The sequence below is a fragment of the Bactrocera tryoni genome, unplaced genomic scaffold (genome assembly GCF_016617805.1).
Source record: "Bactrocera tryoni isolate S06 unplaced genomic scaffold, CSIRO_BtryS06_freeze2 scaffold_25, whole genome shotgun sequence".
NCBI lineage: Eukaryota > Metazoa > Arthropoda > Insecta > Diptera > Tephritidae > Bactrocera > Bactrocera tryoni.
The window spans coordinates 27,030,594-27,052,799 of record NW_024395977.1 but is presented as its reverse complement, the minus strand read 5'-3'; the positions used below and the strand labels follow the sequence as shown (position 1 = coordinate 27,052,799).

At 34.3% G+C, this 22,206-nt stretch overlaps 1 protein-coding gene and 1 pseudogene across 5 annotated transcripts in view; one reads left to right on the top strand and one right to left on the bottom strand.

The window, feature by feature from the left end:
* The window catches only part of LOC120780668 (inositol polyphosphate-5-phosphatase A), a 530,962-nt gene that overhangs the window by 91,575 nt on the left and 417,181 nt on the right, over positions 1 to 22,206 (top strand). For 3 of the 5 annotated variants that reach the window (XM_040112926.1, XM_040112930.1, XM_040112927.1), the window contains exon 2: positions 3,029 to 3,169. The exons of the other annotated variants lie outside the window; for them this stretch is intronic. In XM_040112926.1, the coding sequence (XP_039968860.1) occupies positions 3,113 to 3,169 (57 nt within the window). In that variant the 5' untranslated portion in view covers positions 3,029 to 3,112. The remainder of the gene's footprint in view (positions 1 to 3,028; positions 3,170 to 22,206) is intronic. 5 annotated transcript variants of the gene reach the window in all.
* LOC120781023 lies at positions 12,286 to 12,488 on the bottom strand (annotated as a pseudogene).

Genomic DNA, 22,206 nt, shown 5'->3' with positions numbered 1-22,206 from the left:
GAGCACGAAAAAAAGTAGCCCAGTGAGAAATTGGAATTAAATTTAAGCAAATGTTATAAATAATTATTATTATAATGATAATTAACAAAATGTCTTTTGAGGATATATTCCCTATTATCTTTAAAAGACTTGGAACATAAAAGGCATTGCATGACACCAAAGGCATTTATAATCATAAAATATTTCTCGCAGGGCATATTTGGTTTTGCGCTCTAGTCTTGCGTGATGTTTATTCGTTGCTGGCTCGACAATGACAGAGCGTAAGTGGACGTGTGAAGTTAGTTTGCACAATTGTGCTAAGAAATGCCGACCACTGTCTTAGATTTACTTTTAGTTTACCCAAAGTTTCACATCACTTCAAACAATCGTCGCAACGCTATGAACTGACATGATACGATTGGAACCGAAGCCAGCCACACCGTTTACTCGATCGTGATTGCCGAAGAACAGATTGTTCGTGTTGCATCAGATCAGTTGACGCTGGCGGTTACTCGAATTGATCAAAAATGTTGTCTATGCTGAACTGAATTGATTTAATTGTGTTTTTTGCACGACTGTTTATTCTGATTTTATCATACTCGTTGCAGCTCTCTGATATATACGGAACTTTAGTTCTATCTTAGTTCTTATTGTTAAACTTCAGTTTAACTTGTCGCGAGAAAGAAAGAAAGAGAAAATATTTTTAGTTGACCAATTGACTTTAAGTAGTTTGGAGTAGGTCGGTAACGTTGACGTCGACATCATTTGGTTATTGCAGTTCTTATGAACTGCAGTTGCATTGACATCGGTCGTACAGTACGGCATATTCGTGCAACCGACAGTTTTGCGTCTATCTTAACTGTATGGAAGAAAAGTATTTCTCGCACTATTAATTTGGACGTTGCTTCCACGGTATGTGGCATGGTTGTCGTCGGCGCCAAATTTAAATATTATAAACGAATAAACGATGATTTTCGAGTAGTCGATTTACATAAGCGAACCAACATGTTAACTAGATCGCTCGTAAATTGAAAATCATAAAACGATACAACCAAATCATATAAAAGTTCCCCCTTTTCATTGAGGGTAGATATGGGATTTTAAATCTTTTCTATCGTTTTAATAAGGACAGCTACTACACGCCTGGCTCAGGTGTGGCCAGAAAGGGTGTTCCTTTGAAAAAGTGCCCGATTCAATCCGAATTAAAAATGTTGGCAATTCTTCATATTTGATCTTGTAGTTTTGAAGCTTTTTACAGCTGATCCTCACAAACCATCCATGTAAAGAGCGCTTTAGGCTTCTTTCTGGAACATACTTTTGTTTATTCTTAGGTGAAACTTCTTTAATAAAATAAAGAATCGGGAAATTCTGTTATTCAACGGAACCCATTCCACCAGAGGGTGGTGGTGGCGAGATGTAAAGGATTGCACCCTCTTGTACCCAGATCGGCACGATTGTCAGCACTGGTTATGTGTTGCCAAATAATTCAAGATTGGTAGACTTATTGTTTGGCCTTTGCTACTACTACTACTAATAAGTGGCTTGTGGCCGCCATATCGGTGTGTGTGCGGACGTAGATGCAGATACAATATGGCTTTACAGAGGCGTAACAGACGCTGTACTTTGGTACAACATTCGGAAAACTTAGTATCCATGGCGAAACCCCTCAAATGGGTTGAGGCTGCTCGACTTCGCAGGGACCGGAAATATGGTTGTCTGCAGTACTATCTCCAGTGTCCTTGACGTGCCGACAGCGGATCTCGCAGGACTGTTATAGCTAAGGCTGTAACTTCCAGATAGAATATTATCTTCAAACTTGTATGTTTTCGACTTGGTGTGTTCTGCCATTTCGTGAAATGTTCGAATGGCTAAGTATGGAGGATTTTTTATACTGTCCGGATATCAAAAAACCTATGTTTAAGTTTCTTGTTGCTGCTTGGGGTCTTCTGGAGCTTCGATTTAGGTCGTGTTAAAGGTGTTTTTGTCCGATTATTATTTTTTCTACGCTTTCTGCAATTTCATATTGGGTAACTAGATTTTAAAGCCAATTATGTTTGGTTACAATTTCACAATACATACATAAAATTGTGGATCTGGCCACGCGTTGCTGTGGTATACATCTTATACTATTGTTCATATATAAACTATTTAATACCGTGAAAATTGTATTTAGGAATAAAGGCGAAAACTTTTTGTCCGTATAAAAATCCAAATGACTGTACTTGAGGTTTAATTTTGAATATGTTCATACAAATAAATTTCAATGAAAAAATAACGAAACTAAGGCTGCTTTCTCAATGCCTGCCTCTCAATTTCTGTCCAGTTAATAGAGTTGCCCGCTTAATAGATTGTACTTACTAAACATCAAAAAATTGTGAGATGTCCGCTTAATAGAGCGTCTATTTAATAGGGCTTTCACTGTATTTTTTATTTATGAATCTTATCCTATCTTTTTAGTTGGTTCGTACTGAACCCAGTGTGCTAAATTTTGCTGAAATCGGTTCAGTAGCTTAGGAGTCCATCGTGGACAAACAACGTGACAAGATTTTATATATAGAGATTTTGTAAAAGAAGTAAATGCGCCAATCGCCGTCCATTCTTTTGTTAATGTTGGTGTGGGGTATAGACCAGTTGTGTAATCCGCAAGTGTGGTATCATCGTGAATGTTGTGTTGATACTTGGTGTAGTGATGTGGAACGTGAGTTGTGAAGTGGTTAATATGATGTGTCAGTGTTGTGCGTCTGAGTAATGTTGTGTGACCAAAATCAATAAAATTATCTTTGTATGCGCTTTTATGATATGAAAAATGCACCTGTACAGGGTGTTTGAGCTTCGGTCCAGCCAAAGCTAAAGATTTTTCCTGTTTTTATTAAAAAATAATTCAACAATGTCGTAATGTTGCAAATAAATTAACTCTCTGTTATTGTACCTGACAGTTTCTTACGCATATTGAAGCTTTCTCTTTACACAACATATGACAACACTTTTACAGAGTAATCACATAACCACATATATTATTAATACTTAATTTTCTCTATTTTAATTACAGCTAAGAATATTGAGTTATTACTAAATTCTCTATTAGTGATTGAAACTCCTCGTCAGTATCCTTCATACTAATCTCTTATTCATAATGGATAATTCAAATTTATTATTAGTCACGGCAAACGTTGGGACTTTATTCGAAGATGTAAGTACATACTGCAATAAAAAATTCTGATTCGGTTTACAGGAATATTTCAAAATATTAATTACCGTGATAATAATATATACGTTAACTTATGCATCTATTCAAAAATAATTTAAATATTTATTAATCATTAGCTTCGTTGTTTTCTTTATTCTCAACTGTCTTCGTACCTCAATATACAGTAGCGATAAAATGTTAGTTTTTATATTTTCAGATATATGTACATGCATATATGTACATTAGGGTGATTCAAAAAAAAATTTTTTTTTTTTCAATTGGTACTCGCAAAAATAGGTTCCTAGACACCTCTAAGAAAGCCTCTCCAAATATGAGTTTTTAATTGGAACGGGAAGGTCCTCCGCCTAACGGTTTTCTATTTTTTCTTATTATCAGATAGAAAAATTTATATCTCGCTTCCAACTACTTGAAAAAATATCTTGTTAATTAGGTTTTGTAGGAAATTAAATGCTCTAAAATATGGTCTCTTATGATTTTTTCGTAAACCCAACCGTTTAAAAGATATTAAGGGTTGAAATTTGACTATTTTTGGAAAAATTCTTTTTTTCTTATTAATTTTATAACTCAATGAAAAAAAATTATTATGAATGATGATACACATAGTTTTGTAGGAAATTTACTGCTCTATAAAAATGGTCCACTACGATATTTCGATTAAGTTAAGCGTTTACGAGATATTCATCGTCAAACATCAATGCATATTAAGGTGGATCAAAAAAAAAAAATTTTTTTTTTCGTTTGATACTCTGAAAAATAGGTTCCTAGACACCTCTAAGAATACCTCTCCAAAAATCTATTCATAATAATTTTTTTTTATTGAGTTATAAAATTAATAAGAAATAAAAAATTTTCTCAAAAATAATCAAACTTTAACTGTTAATATCTTTTAAACGGTCGGGTTTACGAAAAAATCATAAGAGACCATATTTTAGAGCATTTAATTTCCTACAAAACCTAATTAACAAGATATTTTTTCAAGTAGTTGGAAGCGAGATATAAATTTTTCTATCTGATAATAAGAAAAAATAGAAAACCGTTAGGCGGAGGACCTTCCCGTTACAATTAAAAACTCATATTTGGAGAGGCTTTCTTAGAGGTGTCTAGGAACCTATTTTTGCGAGTACCAATTGAAAAAAAGAAAAAAAAAATTTTTTGAATCACCCTAATATACATGCATATACATGCATATATACATATGTATATATATATGTATATATTAAGTTTAAATTAATAAATAATTAATGCAATTAAAGTAAATTTTTTTAAATTATAAGCCGTCTGCGCTTCCTCTGTTTTATTTATTCATCTTAATTTAACGAAAAAATTACAAAATGGAATCATTGGTAATATTAGGGAGATTTCTTGCAACGCGATAAACTGGCAATAGTATCAATCCAAATATAAAGTAAATGTGACTGAATTACGCACCCCAAACCAAAACGTTTGCAGTGCTTCATGTTTCTTGAGATTATAATTGGGTTTCCGTCAAATACAATTCATTCCATCGGAAACCGATGAACTTATTTTTCCGCACATTTAATTGGTTTAATTGGTTGATCATTGTTCAATTTGTCGTTTTGCTTAACATTTTCGTCCAATCACTTAAAGCTAAAGTTTTTAAAGTTAAATTAAGGCAAATTACATAAAACAATAAGTGAAAGAGAGTTTTTCTAAAAATTAAGTATCGTTAATGATGCGATTCGATACTGCGTGAAATCAAAATTTTGTAGGAAAATCAGAACCTTGAAGTGGTAAATAAATATAAAAAATACTAGCCGATACGGCCATGCGTTGCTGTGGCTAAGGTAAAGATTAAGGTATATTTAAAAAAAACTTAACAAATAATTTGCAATAAAAAAGTATTGCTACTGTTGAAGTTTGATCACACTGCGCACGGTGTGTAAAATTTAATCGGTTTAATAATTTAGGAGCCTCGAGGTGAAACAACGTGGCATGTAATTTTAACGATAATTTTATAAACTGGTTTTAAAATTAATACTAATTTAGAATTCAGAACAGATGTAAAAGAGCAAATAATAACTGAGAATCGGGCACTTATGTAATATATGAATAAAGCTATTAGCAAATTATAATTTACCCATAAAAAGCGTCGTTAGACGACAGTTCCTCGAAATTAAGAATGGTTACAAAGTTCTAATATCATAAATTCAATTTATCATTCTTGCTCTTTGAAATATTCGAGAAGGGTAAAAGACCGTACTTATTGCCTAAATCATTACTGCCAAATTGTTTTGCTTTGTACAAATTTGAATGAAAGTTGTGCTTGTACCCGGGATTTAATTAGTTTCGACTAATTGTCGTCAGTTGTCGCTTTTTTTTATTAATTATAATTTGCTGATAGCCATATTCAAAAATGAATTCTTATATACAGATATAGAGGGTATGTACATTCTACACACTTCTCCATTTACATAAGTAAGTGCCTAATTTTCAATTATTATTTACACTTTTACATCTGATTTGAATTCAAGACTGGTATTATTTTAAAATGAGTTTTGGAATTTGAATTTTTGATGACGTTGAAATTTGATTTTTGATAGTGCAAACGCAAACTTAGCTAGCCGCTTTACATTCAAGTTTTCCAACAAATTTTTCCATATTTTTCAACAAATTAAAAATAAATTACCAATTATTATTAACTCAATACTCAATTTAATGCAATACCTTCAATTTTACCACAAATTAGAACAGATTTTATTCAACAAAATTCAATTAGCATGGACATGTTCAGATCCAAAATGGAATACAAATTATTTCATTTGCAAAAATAAACAGTTTTTTCGCTCATTAGATTGAAAATAATATTAATGTAATTAAATTACAAAATTAAGCTAAAGTAATTAAGTAAGAACAAGTAAATAGTTAGCTTACATTTTTGTCTTTTCATCATCCAAGCGCATTTTCCTTTCACTTAAAATAAGTCCAGCTTGAGAAAGGAGCCGTTCGCAAGGAACCGATAACGATAAACATCCTAATTTTATCCGAGCTATGGGAGATAGATAGGGATATTTATATTTGTTGTGCTGCCACCATTTGAAGCGGTCCATATTTCGAGCAATTACTTCTTTTTCTTTACTAGCGTATACACCGCATACGCGATTATAGCCGAGTTAACAACAGTGCGAGTTAACAAACTGTTGTTTGTCGCTAGTAAAAGAAATTATATTTATTTGGGCAGTACACTTACATATTTTCGTGTTGCCTTTTTTATTCATAATTTCTTACTGACTACATTTTATAATCTTAGTGCTATTTATGTTATCTGCTTGCTATTTCTTTGTTGTAATTCGATATCTGTTATCTTTCTATCACTTGTTTGTTATTGTTGAGATGCGGAGGTGGTTATCGCAGTGGATTATTCCATTACCAGATGTTTGTTGTATGTATGTCGAGAATGCATGTTTGGTTGGTATTGTAACAATAGTTCATTTCTGTTGTTCGACTGATAGTGCATGTCAAAACAAGTTCTATCGGTTCACATAGTTCGTCTTTGTTAAGGATGTATATTAACAGATAAGATGTATGTGAGTGTGTGTGTGTGACCCGGAGCGAGGCTATGTCGTTAACTCCCCTCTTTCTTAAAAACAGAGCGTCCTCGCTATGCTGCTACAAATTGTTGTTGTTGATGATTGTAATATGTGATGTTATCGATGTTCGTGGAATCATGGAAGTGTATCAATTTAGAGCCTGATATATGCATGTTGTTCCAAGTATGCTGGTAACACTGTGGAACATTTTTGGGATTATTGTCTGGGGGGTGAGAAATTCTAAGTCAGGGTGATGGTACTAGATCGGTATAGTTATAAACCGTATTTTTTTTTTGTTTTGCCAAAATGTTACAACTAAGCGAAAAAACATCAAGATAAGGAAACAATTTAAAAGATCATAAAAAAAAGGTGCGTGGAGTCCCTACGCGCGGATGAAGTTACACTTCTTAGTGATATTCCAAGAAATGCATATCATTTTGTATGAAAGAAAACTAGAAAACTTAAATTCACATTTTATAAATTTATTATGCACATAAAATGAAGAATAAAGCAAAGTCTAAATGAAGGAACTTTGACTAGAAAAGTAGTTCTGTCTCTTCGTTGCGGCAGAGAATATGCAGCGTAATCATCTCTCTTTTGTAATCCATCAACACGCGTTGAAGGCCCAGCAGTTATCGGTGAATTGACGACCGTTGATTCATCAGTAGTTATAGATGCTCCCGCAGAGATTGATGGAACAGCAAACGTTGAATCTTTTTTTACGCGCTCTCTGATATTCCGCAGCTGTTTTCCTCTTCTTCGTTTGACTGCCAGCTATCATTTCCAATTTCTCCTTTTCCCGCTCTGCTTTCTTTCGTGCTCGGTATTCAGGATAATATTGTGCTATTTTCCCTCCTCTTGAAACACGGGCTACACTGTCTTTTTCCGCTGAAAAATCAATTTAAAATCAAAACATTAAAATTTTTGCCAATCCAATTGATATTAGTTTCAAGGCACAAGTTTAATGCACAAGGTGCATCTATTACGGACAATTGAAATATTCAAGAGCAACTTACCATCACATAACCTGGAATCCGCTGTGTTATGCGTATTATCACTGTCATTTATTTTATCAACATTGATCGGAGGTCCAGCCAATTTGGCTGCCATATTGGCTTGTGAAGATCAGGTAGGTCGGAATGCGCCTCGCAATTTAAATTTTTTTACAATTCTCTCACATATTCTAACCGAGAATATGAAGAGACAGAAATACATATATGTATTTATAAAATGATTTCTTTGATATTCCATAGGATGGAAATATGTATGTAGAACTCTTTTATTTTTGATTTATTATTTTTCAAATGATTTAATGCTAATTTGATCTAATTTTATAATAACTCATTTTAAATATATAAAAGATTTACCTAAACATTATGATGATATTTTCATGATTCATACGCAATGTACGAATGTAAGCAATTTCGTTTTGCCGTCGGCATTTCAATTTCTCATGCTTCAATTTTTGCTTTCAACCAAGAAATCGCTTGTATGTATGTATGTGCAATATATGCCTTTGCGTTTTGCCGTCGGCATTTCCATATTGACATGCAAAAGTAATTATGTATTTCATTGTTTCGTTTTGGCCCAATTTTGTATATTACGACAAGTGTCAATAATTGCGCTAAAATCAAATATATTATATATTCATATGTAAACATGTTTTAAACTTTACATAAAATTGAAGTGTCAATAATTGCGCCAATTTTCATAAAGTTGGAAATTTTGCGCGAATCTATATTATATATTCATATGTAAACATGTTTTAAACTATACATAAAATGGAAGTGTCAATAATTGCGCCAATTTTCATAAAGTTGGAAATTTTGCGCGAATAAGACGTGTGCGGGTTAAGTCGTGAATTTTACTTATATTAATTAATTTGAAAGTGCCGAAAAATGCGAAACGAAATTTCAATAAATTTAAGTAAATTTACATGTATTTTCATTTATATTTATTGTCAATAAATTTTTTTAAAAATTATTGGCCCTAGTTGTCCATTTTTTATTTTATCACACATTTCAGCCGATTTTTGTATAGAAATTTGACCGGCGTAGAAGCAAAATGCGAAACAATCATACATACATATATTATGTCGTTTGCACATTTGTCTGTATGTTTGCGAATGCAAACGTTCTACAAAAGCATATTGCTATACTTAAACAAAATTATTAGAACCATCGTATTTTTCTTACATGCATAACCAAACCATACTTAAGTCAGCGCAACCAAAGCGTCAATGGTGGTGTTGGTGGTAAGCGCTTGGAAAGTCACACGACAGAATAAATTTTTAATTTTTCGATTTTAACATCGTATACTATATAAATAAATATTTTTCTTACTAATAGAAATTAAATTTATCACAGCAATATTATGTATATGTATATTATGTATATTGCTGTGATAAATTTAATTTCTATTAGTAAGAAAAATATTTATTTGTATAGTATACGATGTTAAAAGGCATCTTCTATCCTATCTTGTGTATATGCACATGCTCATATGAGTGTATGTATACGCATGTGCGCGTTCAGAAATTGAAATCATATTTTCATCACTTATCAATATACTTATTACATGTGCGCGCATTGACTTGCATGTTCATACATTCATATATACTTATACAGTAATATCTCAATTTACGTTTTGGTCGGTTCCGAAAGATTGCGACGTAAATCGAAACGACGTTAATCAAATTTGTAGTTTTCCATATGATTATGAAAAAGGCAAGGTTATTGGTTGTTTCAAATAAAGTACATAAATGCACATTTAATTCAATTACATACTAAGAAATGTATTGTATGTATATAAAGTCCATAAGCACATAAAAAGAGTTAAAAACTATATCAATTAGGAGATAAATTATATTCACTTCACGTAAGTGTATTTCAAGTGTAAAAAAATTCGACATATGAAATTCAGATCCGTTTTGGAATATCTATGATAAATGTACATATTACATACTCGTTTGTATGTAAAAAATAATAAGTTAAAATATGAATTCACTCCAAACTTGAGCAATAAATAAAATAAAAGTACTTAAATTTTAGAATATCTCACTGCTCGAAGTTTTTATTTGGTATCAATACTTCAGACAAAAGCTTTTGCAGATCATCGTTGGGAAGACTTCTTTGGCTTGATGAAGTAGTGTCCGCTGATGAAATTTCAGACACGAGCATTTTGATATCATCGTCTGGAAGACTTCGCTGGCTAAATGTCTGTCCTTGGGTTGATGAAGTAAAGTCCTCTGATGAAATTTCAGACATGATAATTTGGATATCCTCGTCTGGAATATTGCGCTGCGAGGTTTGGTATTGGCTTGACGAAGGAGTATCGGATGATAAAAAAGGGCTTGAAAAATGAATCAATCCGCTTCTGTGACAAAAATAGTTTCTTTTGTGTAAACAAATCTTTGTAATGTTGCAAGCTATTGTTAATTGAGTTTCGTGTTGAGATAACTCGCTCTTCATCTTTGTCGAATTTTTCAAAAATATTGATCGCTTTCTTGTATGTGGTTAAAAGCCTCTGATAGCTTTGAGATTGGGAATTGTGAACTCATTTTCGACCATCGAATTTTCTAATAGATTATCATCTTTATTAGGAGTATATGTCAATGCCAATGCTTCTGCGTTAGTTAATGGTTCATCACCTGTTTCCAAGATATCAATAAGGTCGGATTCATCAACATCTGTGAAGCCAACAGTGTGCGCTAAGTTAATTAGTTCTATATTTAAATCGTTGGAATTTTCTTCTGATCCACATCGAGATGTAGTATATTTCGGCCATATGTTTTTCCATGCATGGCTCATCGTTGTCGCGGATACTTCTTCCCAGCTTTGTTTAATATTTTCCACTGCTTGCATGACATTATATTTGACCCAACAATTGCGAACAACATCATCAGATTCGCAGTGGGATTCTTTATCAATTGTATCAATCAAGTTGTTAAATGTCCTTCGTAAGTAGTATTTTTTAAATGCCGCGATAACGCCTTGATCCATCGGTTGGATAAGCGCCGTTGTATTCGACGGTAAGAAGATTACTTTAATATTGTCATTCATATCATCAAGCGGGATAATGTGGCTAGGGGCATTATCAATTAACAGCAATGCCTTGCACGCGAATCCATTTACTTCGCAATATTTGATAACTGTTGGGCAAAAATACAACTTAAACCAATCATAAAAAAGTTTAGCAGTCATCCAAGCTTTCCAAACAACAGGGAGATTTTCTTTTTTAATATTTTTCATAGCTCTTGGCGTCTCAGACTTATATATCAACAAGGGCTTAAGCTTCATATCACCTGCAGCATTTCCTCCAAGAAGAAGTGTAAGTCTGTCTTTGGAAACTTTTGGCCCGGCGGCCGCTCTTTCCTCTTTTGATATAAATGTCCTTTTTGGCATTTGTTTCCAAAAAAGTCCCGTCTCGTCAACATTAAAAATTTGCTGAGGTGAGTATCCTCCTTCATCAATGATTTGCTTTAGCTTTTTCACAAAATTTTTAGCTGCTTCGTTGTCTGCGCTTGCAGATTCTCCATGGAATAAAGTTAGGACCTTTTTTTAAAGTTTTGCAGCCACCCATAGCTCGCGTTGAAACAAAAATCTTCACAATCTGTAGTTGTTAACTTTACATCATTGAATAAACTAATTGCCTTCCTTTTAATAACTAAAGTAGTTAACGGAATATTTTTTTCCCCAAATCACTTATCCAAAGAGTCAGTGCCTTTATATTAATTATTTTCGCCCTCATCATGGCGGTGAATGACTTCCATTTTCTTTTTAATAGAAATAACATTTCGTTTCTTTTTTAATTGAACTGCACGAACACTTTTAAATTCACGTTTTGAACTCATTTTCACTCTTTTATGCGTGCAACACTTATAAAAATCAACTGAACGAATTCATGAAATATATTGACAAAATTCAAAATACATAAATGTAAGCAAGGGATTCCCCAAATTCATATTTCATACAGGCGACGTAAATCAAATTGACAACGTAAATCGCGTGCAGAGGTCACTTATATTTTCACAACGTAAATCAAGACAACGTTAACGAAGCGGACGTAAATCAAGGTATTACTGTATGTACATATATTTGCATACATTGCCGAATAATGCGCAAGCATACAAAGATACATATGCGTACACATATGAATATGTCACCAACAAAAAATTGATCTTCACAAGTCAATATGGCAGCCAAATTGGCGAAGAAAAAGTGTAGTAAGTTTTACAACAAAAACGATTACATTCGATCTCACTTCATTCATAAAAACAGAGGCCGTAACATCTCCCCGAGCATGCCTTTGCCAACAAGTCGTCTTTTCGCGGCGATGGCAAAAGCTAAAAATCATAAATTGCACAACTTTCTGGTGCTTCTCGCAAAAATCTGCTTCGATATGTATTCACGATCATACGTATACATACATACATATTTACGCATTTCTTTGAAGAAATGAAAGGAATGAATGATCCTGAGAAGTATAGTCTTAACTTTTCAACGGCCAACGCAGAGCATTTCAACCAAAAGGAATTTATTCATTAAAATCGCCACTCAGAAGTCGTTTTATCCGTTGTAAGCGAACGATTTTCGACGAAACATCATTTCTAATATGCCACAAGACAAAATTAGTAATGAACTTCTTAAACCTCACGCTGTCAGATAAAACGATATACTTCATCATTGCGGATCGATTTCCAAAAAATGTAAATAAGGACTAACTACAGAAATGATCCTGTAAAGTATAGCCTTAATTTTTCAACGGCCAACGCAGAGTATTTCAACCAAAATATACGCAAAATAGTTGAGAATTCGCAGAAATGAAGGACAAACGAAAGAAAAAGAAGCATAACTTCAATAATGCACAAGCATACAAACATACATATGCGCAGCAGCAGCAAGGAAAGAGGTAACAATCGGCGATCCGTAGTATATTTCTTTCATGCATAACCAAACCATAATTAGGACAACGCAATACAAGTGTCAATGGTGGTGTTGGTGGTAAGCGCTTGAAAAGTTACGACGAGCACGTAGGTACGAATCCCAACAAAATTTATTTTTAATTGAATATGTCACCAACCAAAAATTGAAACATTGTTCTACAAAAACAACAACAGCATAAGCATGGCAACATTGTGTTGTTGGTAGAAAAGCCGAAACGAACAAACGATAGCCGATTGTCAGCGCTTCGCTTGCTGCTCGAACATCTTCGCAGACAAGGTTGCGTAGATTCATATTGAGCAACTCCGAACTCGTATAAGAAGTATAACTTCAAAAACTGACACATACGAACGCCAAACCCTTTGAGGGTTTTACTATACTGACCTAGTACCAACGTGCTTCGCGTATTTTCTTACGTTCTTATTACGCCTGTGCGCCTTGGAAAATATTACGTCACCTGTATTATAGTTCAGCTGCTTTCGATTGCGATTATGATGACGCAAGACTCTTTCCTGGTTTTGTTGTATTCGTTCATGGATGTCAGGATACCCCCTCTGATTATAAAACACGTGCTCGGGTTTCTCGTTGGTAACGGAATGTATGGTTTTGTTGTACTGACGAACAGCTTCAAAAATTTGGTCTTCCGGTGCTGAATTATTCTGGTCAGCTAAAACTTTCGCGATTTCGATAATTGTACTGTGCGCACGTTCAACTTGTCCGTTTGTAGTAGAATGAAACAATGGCGTTCTTGTGTGCGTTATTTGTAATCGTTTGTAAATCTGTTGTGCACATATGCTTGTAAACGATAGATCGTTATCAGTCATTAAACATTTACGTTTGGGTATATTTGTGAAAGAGTCTCGCCGACGTATTTGTATGTATCTTTCCTTGAAGGTATTTGTCTAAAGTAGCAAAATTTTGAGTATTTGTCCGTTGAGCTAATGTATATGTCATCGCTCATGTAGAATAAAGTGCTGAACACATCGAGCGCGACAGACTGCAGCAGCACGACAGTGAACTCAAAACGTCGTTGTGCATCTTACTACATGTACATTTGTGAGAAGCAACAACAACACAATGGCCGGCATGTACACAAAACAACGCAGTTGTCCATTTTGCATGTACACAATTTCGTTGTGGCCATACTAATTCCTTTCACTTCAATGAAATTTTAATATTTTGTTAAAAGTGAAATTTTGTATGCAAAAAATAAGTAAATTGGTAAATATTTTTGCTTTAAATTATCAATTGTTATTACAAATGATATAATAGAGCTATAATAGACCTATTTTACGCTTTTATTTGTATAAATAAATAAATTAATTGTATAATAACATATTAGTGGCATCACCACTCTACCTCATCTCTCTATCTTCCATTCTACTGTCAACTCTGCTGTCGTCCTACTGTCGTTGGCAAATATAGGAGCATGTTGAAGTTAGCGAGAGCGACAACTGTCGGCCTGCAGTCGTGTAGTCGTGCAGCTGTCAAATAACCTGTGTGCATAAGAACGTGTGTATCTTTAATATTTGACAGATGTCGTTTGCAGTTGTCGCGCTCTATGTGTTCAGCACTTGAGTCTAAGTGTACTATATGTATTCGCCTACTTTGTTTGGCGTTGGTGCGGAACCAATTGGTTGTTTGTTTGGTCGGCGTTCGTATTTGTTTGTGAGACAGATTTCAAAGTTTTGTACTTCTTTTTTAAAAGCGTTACATATGTTTGGCCAGTAATATTTTAGGGAAATTTCTTGTGCATTATTTTTGTAGTTTCTGTGTGCACGTCTATGTGTGCCATTTATGATTTGTTTTTGTTGTTTAGTGTCGGTTATGTCGTCAACCATGTTATCAGTTAGAACGGTAGAGGCATTGCGAAATGTATTGATAATGTCATTTTCGACGTAAAATAATAATATTTCGTCTATTTTTATAGCGTTTACTACTTTTGGTTTGATTACATTTTTATACCCTAAACAGGGTATATTAAGTTTGTCACGAAGTTTGTAACACCCAGAAGGAATCGTCAGAGACCCTATAAAGTATATATATAAATGATCAGTATGTTGAGCTGAGTCGATTTAGCCATGTCCGTCTGTCTGTCTGTCCGTCTGTCCGTCCGTCTGTCTGTATACATACGAACTAGTCCCTCAGTTTTTAAGATATCGTTTTGAAATTGTGCAAACGTCATTTTCTTTTCAAGAAGCTGGTCATTTGTCGGAACGGCCGATATCGGACCACTATAACATATAGCTGCCATAGAAACTGAACGATCGAAATCAAATGCTTGTATGGAAAACTTTCACATTTTACAATATATATTCACGAAATTTGGTATATGTTATTTTCTAAGGCAACAATGTAATCTCCCAAGAAATTGACCAGATCGGTTAACTATAGCATATAGCTGTCATACAAACTGAACGATCGGAATCAAGTTCGTGTATGGACAACTTTCACATATGACAAGCAATATTCACGAAATTTGGTATATATTATATTCCAAAGCAACAATGTCATCTCCGAAGAAATTGATCAGATCGGTTTACTATAGCATATAGCTGCCATACAAACTGAACGATCGGAATCAAGTTCTTTTATGGACAACTTTCACATTTGACAAGATATATTCACGAAATTTGGTATAGATTATTTTTGAAGGCAACAATGTAATCTCTTCGTTCAGAACGGATTACTATAGCATATAGCTTCCATACAAACTGAACACATAGTTACTAATAGAAATGCACCTGTGAAGGGTATTTAGCTTTGGTGCAACCGAAGTTAACGTTTTTTCTTGTTTAATATGTCCAATAGCTCAGTCTTAGTGTTAAAGAATAGTGTATGTCTACTGTAATAAAAAATATTTTGCGATGATATTTGGGCGTGGTTCCCATTTGCTTGTTTTATGATAATTTGATTTTTAAAGCAATTTTATGGTTGTTTTACACGTTTGATTTTTTGCATAGGGGAGCTTTGTGTTGAATGTTGGGAATTATCAGAATTATATGTGTTATTAATTTGTTGGCGGGAAAGTGCATCGGAAACAACGTTCTGATGTCCAGGTTGTAAGTCATTTTAGCACCATATTCCTCGATGAAATTTTTCCATCCTTTTAATTTTGTATTGGGGTTTTTTTCTGATATGGCATTAAAGATTGATGCTCGGTGTATATAGTTAAGTCTGCCATGCCATATAAGTAATTTCGGAGTTTCTGTAAGGACCACACAATTGTGAGTAACTCTTTCTCTTTTGTAGAGTAATTCTGTTCGGTTTGACTAAGTATTCGTGAAATAAATGTTATTAGTTTTTTATTTTGTGATAATACAGCTCCTATTGCAAAGTTACTAGCGTCTGTGGTCAATTCAAAGCATTTGCTGAAATTTGGTTGGAAAAGTTCAACCTGAGCTTGAAGTTCTTCTTTTATTCTACTTAATGCTGCTATTGCAGGTTCATCTAATGTGATTATAATTTTTGCGCTTTGATTTTTTGATATTTTACCGTTGTCTCCTCTGAGAAACGTGGTAAGTGGTTTAACAATGGCTGCAAAATTTTTTATGAATTTTCGATAATACATAGTTTGCGAGACCTAGAAAAGATCTAAGCTCCTTGAGTAAAGTAGGAGTGGGAAAATCTTTTATAGCTTGTATTTTTACGGTGATTTTATTGTATTTAATTATGTGCCCCAAATATTCTACTGAGTCTTTAAAGAAGTGTGACTTTTCATTGGAAATCTTCATGTTAGCTTGATGAAGTGCATTTATAATAATGCGTATGTGCTCGACATGCTCTTCTGGAGAAGAAGAGTAAATGAGAACATCGTCTATATAAACATACGCAAATTTGCCAATATATGGTCTCAGGATATCATCGATACACCTTTGAAAAATTGACGGAGCATTTTTCAGTCCAAAAGGCATGCAAAGAAATTCATATTTGGCTCCATTTACACCAAAAGCTGTTTTCTCTCTGTCAGATTCTTTAATAAGAATCTGGTGAAATCCAGATTCCAAATCTAAAGTTGTAAATATTTTTGCATTACCAATATTTTGTAGTAGTGTTGTATAGTTTGAGCGTTTAGCTTTTGAAAGTCTACAACCATTCTGCGTTTAGGTTTCCCTTGTTCGTCGGTACCTTTTTTAGCAACTGTCCAAATGGGTGAATTGTATGGACTTTTACTAGATTGGATTATTTCTCTTTCTAAAAGTTTAATTATTTCTTTGTTAATAAAATCATTATCAGATATAGGGTACGGATATTGTTTTGTCCAGATAGGATCTTCGGATTTCGTCCTAATTGTGGCTTGTACAGTGGTAGTAAATGATAATATTGAGTTAGTACCTTCATTTTGTTGCATTATTATTTCAATTTCAGATCTATATTTTTCAATGCTTACTGTATAATTAATTTTTTGCAAAATTTCTCTATTAACTGCTTTACCTGTATCCCTGCAGTGGCGTTGAAGACACGGCAATTGATTCACTCGCTTGAGAAAATCAAAGCCTGTCTTATATTCATAATTGTCACTTTATTTTGTAGCAGGTGATCGTAATTCATCGCCGCCATGTTGTGGTGTGAGAGAGCCTAGTTCTTCTTCATGTATTTGGTTTACTCGTTGTATCTTCTCTGGTGCGTTGTAGTTACGAGATGAAGGATTTTGGTGCCTCTTCTGTGGATCTCCTCGAATTGGGTTATTTGGAGGTAATCCTTGCATTTGACATATATATGTATATGGTTATAGTTGTTTTGTAAAGGTGTTTCGTTGAAGTTGGTGGGTCTTCTGTATTGCCGTGAGGAATCTAAGTAAAATGTTTGGCACTGTGGGGTGGGTGCACTCTGTGTTTATTGCACTTGCACATTTGGTCTATATCTTCGCTGATCATCGCGGTATCTTCTGTTTTGAAAGGGTTGATGTTGCTGCTTGGGTGCACGTGTTTCTTCATGATGTCTTCTGTTTTGAAGATGTTGATGTGGCATATTGTTTTTCCTGTAGTCATCGTACTGAGAAAAATTGAATTGCAATTTCTTGTTGTCGTGGTATATCGTACTTGCGATGGCGTAGGCAGTTTCTAAATCCTTTGGATTGTGGCTGTAGAGGATGTCGCTTGTATACTTGCTGTTCAAGCCACGAATAAACGTTCTGACAGCTTCTTGATTCGCATACTTTTGCATTTCTGATGGGTCACCTGAGCCATGTTAGAGCAAGATTCAATGCCCTGCTGACTTCGCAATGAAATTCCACCAGCGTAAGTTTGTTTTGCGTAATCCTTTTCATTTCGTCTAGTAAGACGTAAAAAGGTCTCTGGTCAGCATACGTGTAGTCGAGGCGATTTATGATTGAGTAGAAGTTGAACTTCGTGTTGTGGTTGATTAAAATATCGGCTGCTTCTCCTTGAATTTTCAAATGGAATATCGAAAGTGCGGTATAATATGTCTGGTTTGTGGCATATTCTTTTATGTTTTCCATGTGCGTCCACGCACGTTTTCTCCAGAATTTGTTTGATTTATATTGTCACATTTGATGGCAGACTGTTCTCCAGAGTAGCCACTCTTTGTTGGTTCTGAGTTAGAGATGTAGTTAAAGCAGCAATTTGAGCCCTGAGATTTGCAATCTCCTGTGCAGCCATCTCGAAGTTGGTACTCAATAAGGGACGACGCAAATTGAACAGTTTTTGTCTCTTTTTATGATATTCCAGCGTGATTCCGATGTTTATCGGTGCTGCTTTCAATTTTTCAGGAACTTATGTTTTTCCTTCTTCAGGAACGTGGATTTTAGTTTTATCCCTTTATGTCAGGTTATGGCAGGTTCAGTTCAAACGAAAAGAATGGTTGAGCCCCCAGTTAACAGACTGTTGTTTGTCGCGAGTAAAAGAAATTATATTTATTTGGGCAGTACACTTATTTTTTTGTTGCCTTTTTTATTCATAATTTCTTACTGACTACATTTTATAATCTTAGTACTACTTATACTTGTAGAATGCGGCTGCTGCTATCTGCTTGCATCTTCTTTGTTGTAATTCGATATCTGTTATCTTTCTATCACTTGCTTGTTATTGTTGAGATGCGGAGTGGTTATCGCAGTAGATTATTTCGTTGCCAGATGTTTGTTGTTTATATGTCGAGAATGCATTTCTAGATAATGCATGTTTGGTTGGTATTGTAATAATAGTTCATTTCTATTGTTCGACTGATAGTGCATGTCAAAACAAGTTCTATCGGTTCACATAGTTCGTCTTTGTTTAGGATGTAAGTTATCGCAGCTAGCATAGCTAACAAAATGTACTACAACAAAGTTGTCGTAGGTAGCAAAATCTACCGATATTACTCAATTCAGCAATATTCTGTAAATATACAATATCATTGCTCAATAAAGTTAATTTCCAAAATTTACAACAACAGCACATTTCGTCGGCACTAAACCAGAACGGAAGCCGTGCCGCCGCAATGTAAGCCGTTTCTCGACCAAACTGAGGTTTGCTGTTTTGCTATAATTATTGCTTACGTTATCATTATAGAGTATATAGAAATAAGTACTAGTAAGTAAGAATTGGTACATATGTAAGTTTATAGTATATAAGAAAAATTCTGTATAAAAGAAACGTTTTTAATAAAGAAATTCGAGTTCGACTTCACCATTCAAACCAGTGTGTTGTTAATCATCCGGTTGCAACCATTAACTGGCGCCCGAGAACTTTAAAAAACTTGAAGTTGCCTACACCAAAAGTATTAAAGTGAATCTGTACGCACAAGTATCATTATCCAGAAGGATAAACGACGGAATTTAATTTTTATAGAAAGTTCAGTCGAGTTTGACATAAGTCATTAAAAGCAGTATTTGAACCTTGTTCGGAAATTTAATTACAAGTGTACGCACAAATATTATCCATAAGGATAAACGACGGAATTTAATTTTTATAGAAAGTTCAGTCGAGTTTGACATAAGTCATTAAAACAGTATTTAAAACCTTGTTCGGAAATTTAATTACAAGTGTACGCAAAAACAAAAAAGCGAGTCAAGTGTAGTGACATATCCTAAGATTTGTTAAACGATAAAGCTAAGTATCTGACAAATCAAATTAAAAATACGTGTAAAGTGGGAACTGAAACAAGAAGCCGCCAAATCAACGCTTGGAGTGACGTCATCCACCCCCCAGTAGAGGACTAACGCTTCAAACAGGACCAAGTGGACCGTCCAAAGAGAATGACAAAGTTGAGTATCAGCACTCCTGTAAGTTAATATGAAGCTTACATAAAAATTATAACTACCCGATATATTAAAAATATTGCATAGCAATAAATATCGGTCAAATAAATTTTAAGTATTATAATAAGTACCCGATATATAAAAAATCTAAAAAATTGTTAAAGCAATAAATAGTCGAAGTTGTAAATCGCAGTAATGGAGCAAATTCAAGAAGCTATTACACACCTAACAGGTGCTGTTAACGCACAAATAGAACATTCAAAAATATTGAGCAATAGGATAAATCAGTTAGAAAGTAGAATTAGTCCCCATAACGAAAGTTCTATTTCAAATAACCATATTCACTTAACTGAGTCAGACTTAATAGAAATTAGCAGATTACCTGACAGCATGAAGCACCTTCCAACATTCGAAGGAGATCCGATTCAATTCATATCCTGGATCCACAACGTCGAATCGGTTTTGCAGGACTACGAAGTAGTCAGAACAAAGCTACAATATAGAGCCATCCTACGACATATTAGGCAGAAAATTAAAGGCCCTGCAGATACGGGCTTAATCTCATACAACATATTGACTGATGATTGGGGAACAATCAAAAATTGTTTGTCACTACACTATGCAGACAAACGAGACCTTAGGACTCTGGAACACGAACTAGGAACCTTATCCCAAAAACACTTCAGCGTAGAGCAATTCTACGCAAGAGTCAATCACCAACTATCGCTGATAATAAACAAAATAAAGAGTCATAATTATTCAAGAGAAACAATTAATGTTCTACTGGAAACCTATAGGAATCGAGCCCTTGATATATTTATCAGAGGCCTAAACGGCGAATTGTCTAGAATGCTAGTCATTCCTGCCTTGAAATTCAAAACTTTAACTTAAGAAACTATTCATATATACAAAAAATGGAGGTAGCTCTAATCAAATGCAAAAACATCAAATGAATCCAAAGCCATTATGACAGACGCCTGTCTACCCTAACCTATTTAGAACTAACTTTAAAGAACGGGGATATCGCGAAGTTCCTTGTAGATACGGGAGCTAATAAAAACTTTGTCCCCGAAAAACTTTCAAAAAATTCAGTGAAACTTGAGTGTTCTTTTAAGGTTCACTCAGCCACAGGTCAAGTAACTATAACCCATAAGCTTCGTGGACCATTCTTCGGAAGTATAGGTATTACAAATAATTTTGGTTTCTTTAGATTACCCATTTAAAAATCCTTTGATGGCATCATTGGCGATGATACCCTCAAAGAATTGGGAGCAATCATAAATAGGAAAAATAACACAATAACCCTCAAGGATGTGGTACTGACACTAAAACAAAATATCTTTAAACAAATAAATAATATTCAAGAAAACCCCTATGAACATGAAGTTAAGGAAATGATAAATAAATATTCGGAACTTTTCGGACCAGTCTCCGACAGTGGGACAATCGACACAACTGTATTAGCAGAAATTAGAACAACAAGTGAAGAACCGATATATACAAAATCATATCCTTACCCAACCAACCTACGGGGCGAAGTAGAAAAACAAGTTAAAGAACTGCTAAACAATGGTGTAATAAGGCCTTCAAAGAGTCCGTATAACTCCCCATTGTGGATTGTTCCAAAAAAAACCAGGTCCATCAGGAGAAAAAAAGTATAGAGTAGTTGTTGATTTTAAACGACTAAACGCAATAACTATACCTGATTCCTATCCAATACCTGGTATAAGCAACACTCTCGCTAGCTTAGGCGAATGTAAGTATTTTCCTACACTCGACCTTACACCCGGATTCCACCAAATCGGGATGAAGGAAAAGACATATAAAAAACAGCTTTTTCTACAGCCAATGAAAAATATGAATTTACTAGGTTGCCATTCGGTCTTAAAAATGCCCCTTCTATTGTTCAGAGAATGATAAATGATGTTCTAAAAAGGCTTATAGGAAAAGTCTGCTACGTTTATATCGATGACATTATAATAATGGGAAAAACTAAAGAGGAGCACTTGCGAAATATTGAAGATGTGTTCATGCTTTTCTACAAATCAAATTTAAAAGTCAATCTGGAGAAATCCAAATTTTTTAGAACAGAAGTAAATTTTCTAGGTCATATCGTTACCGGCGAAGGTATTTTGCCAGATCCTGACAAAATATCCGCTATTAAAAAAATTCCCGCACCTGTTAACCTTAAGGAATTAAAAGGTTTCCTGGGTTTAGCATCGTATTATAGGAGATTTATAAAAGACTTTGCAAAAATTGTCAAGCCACTTACCAATTTAACTAGAGGTGAAAATGCTCAAATAAAAGCAAGTCAATCCAAACGGATACAAA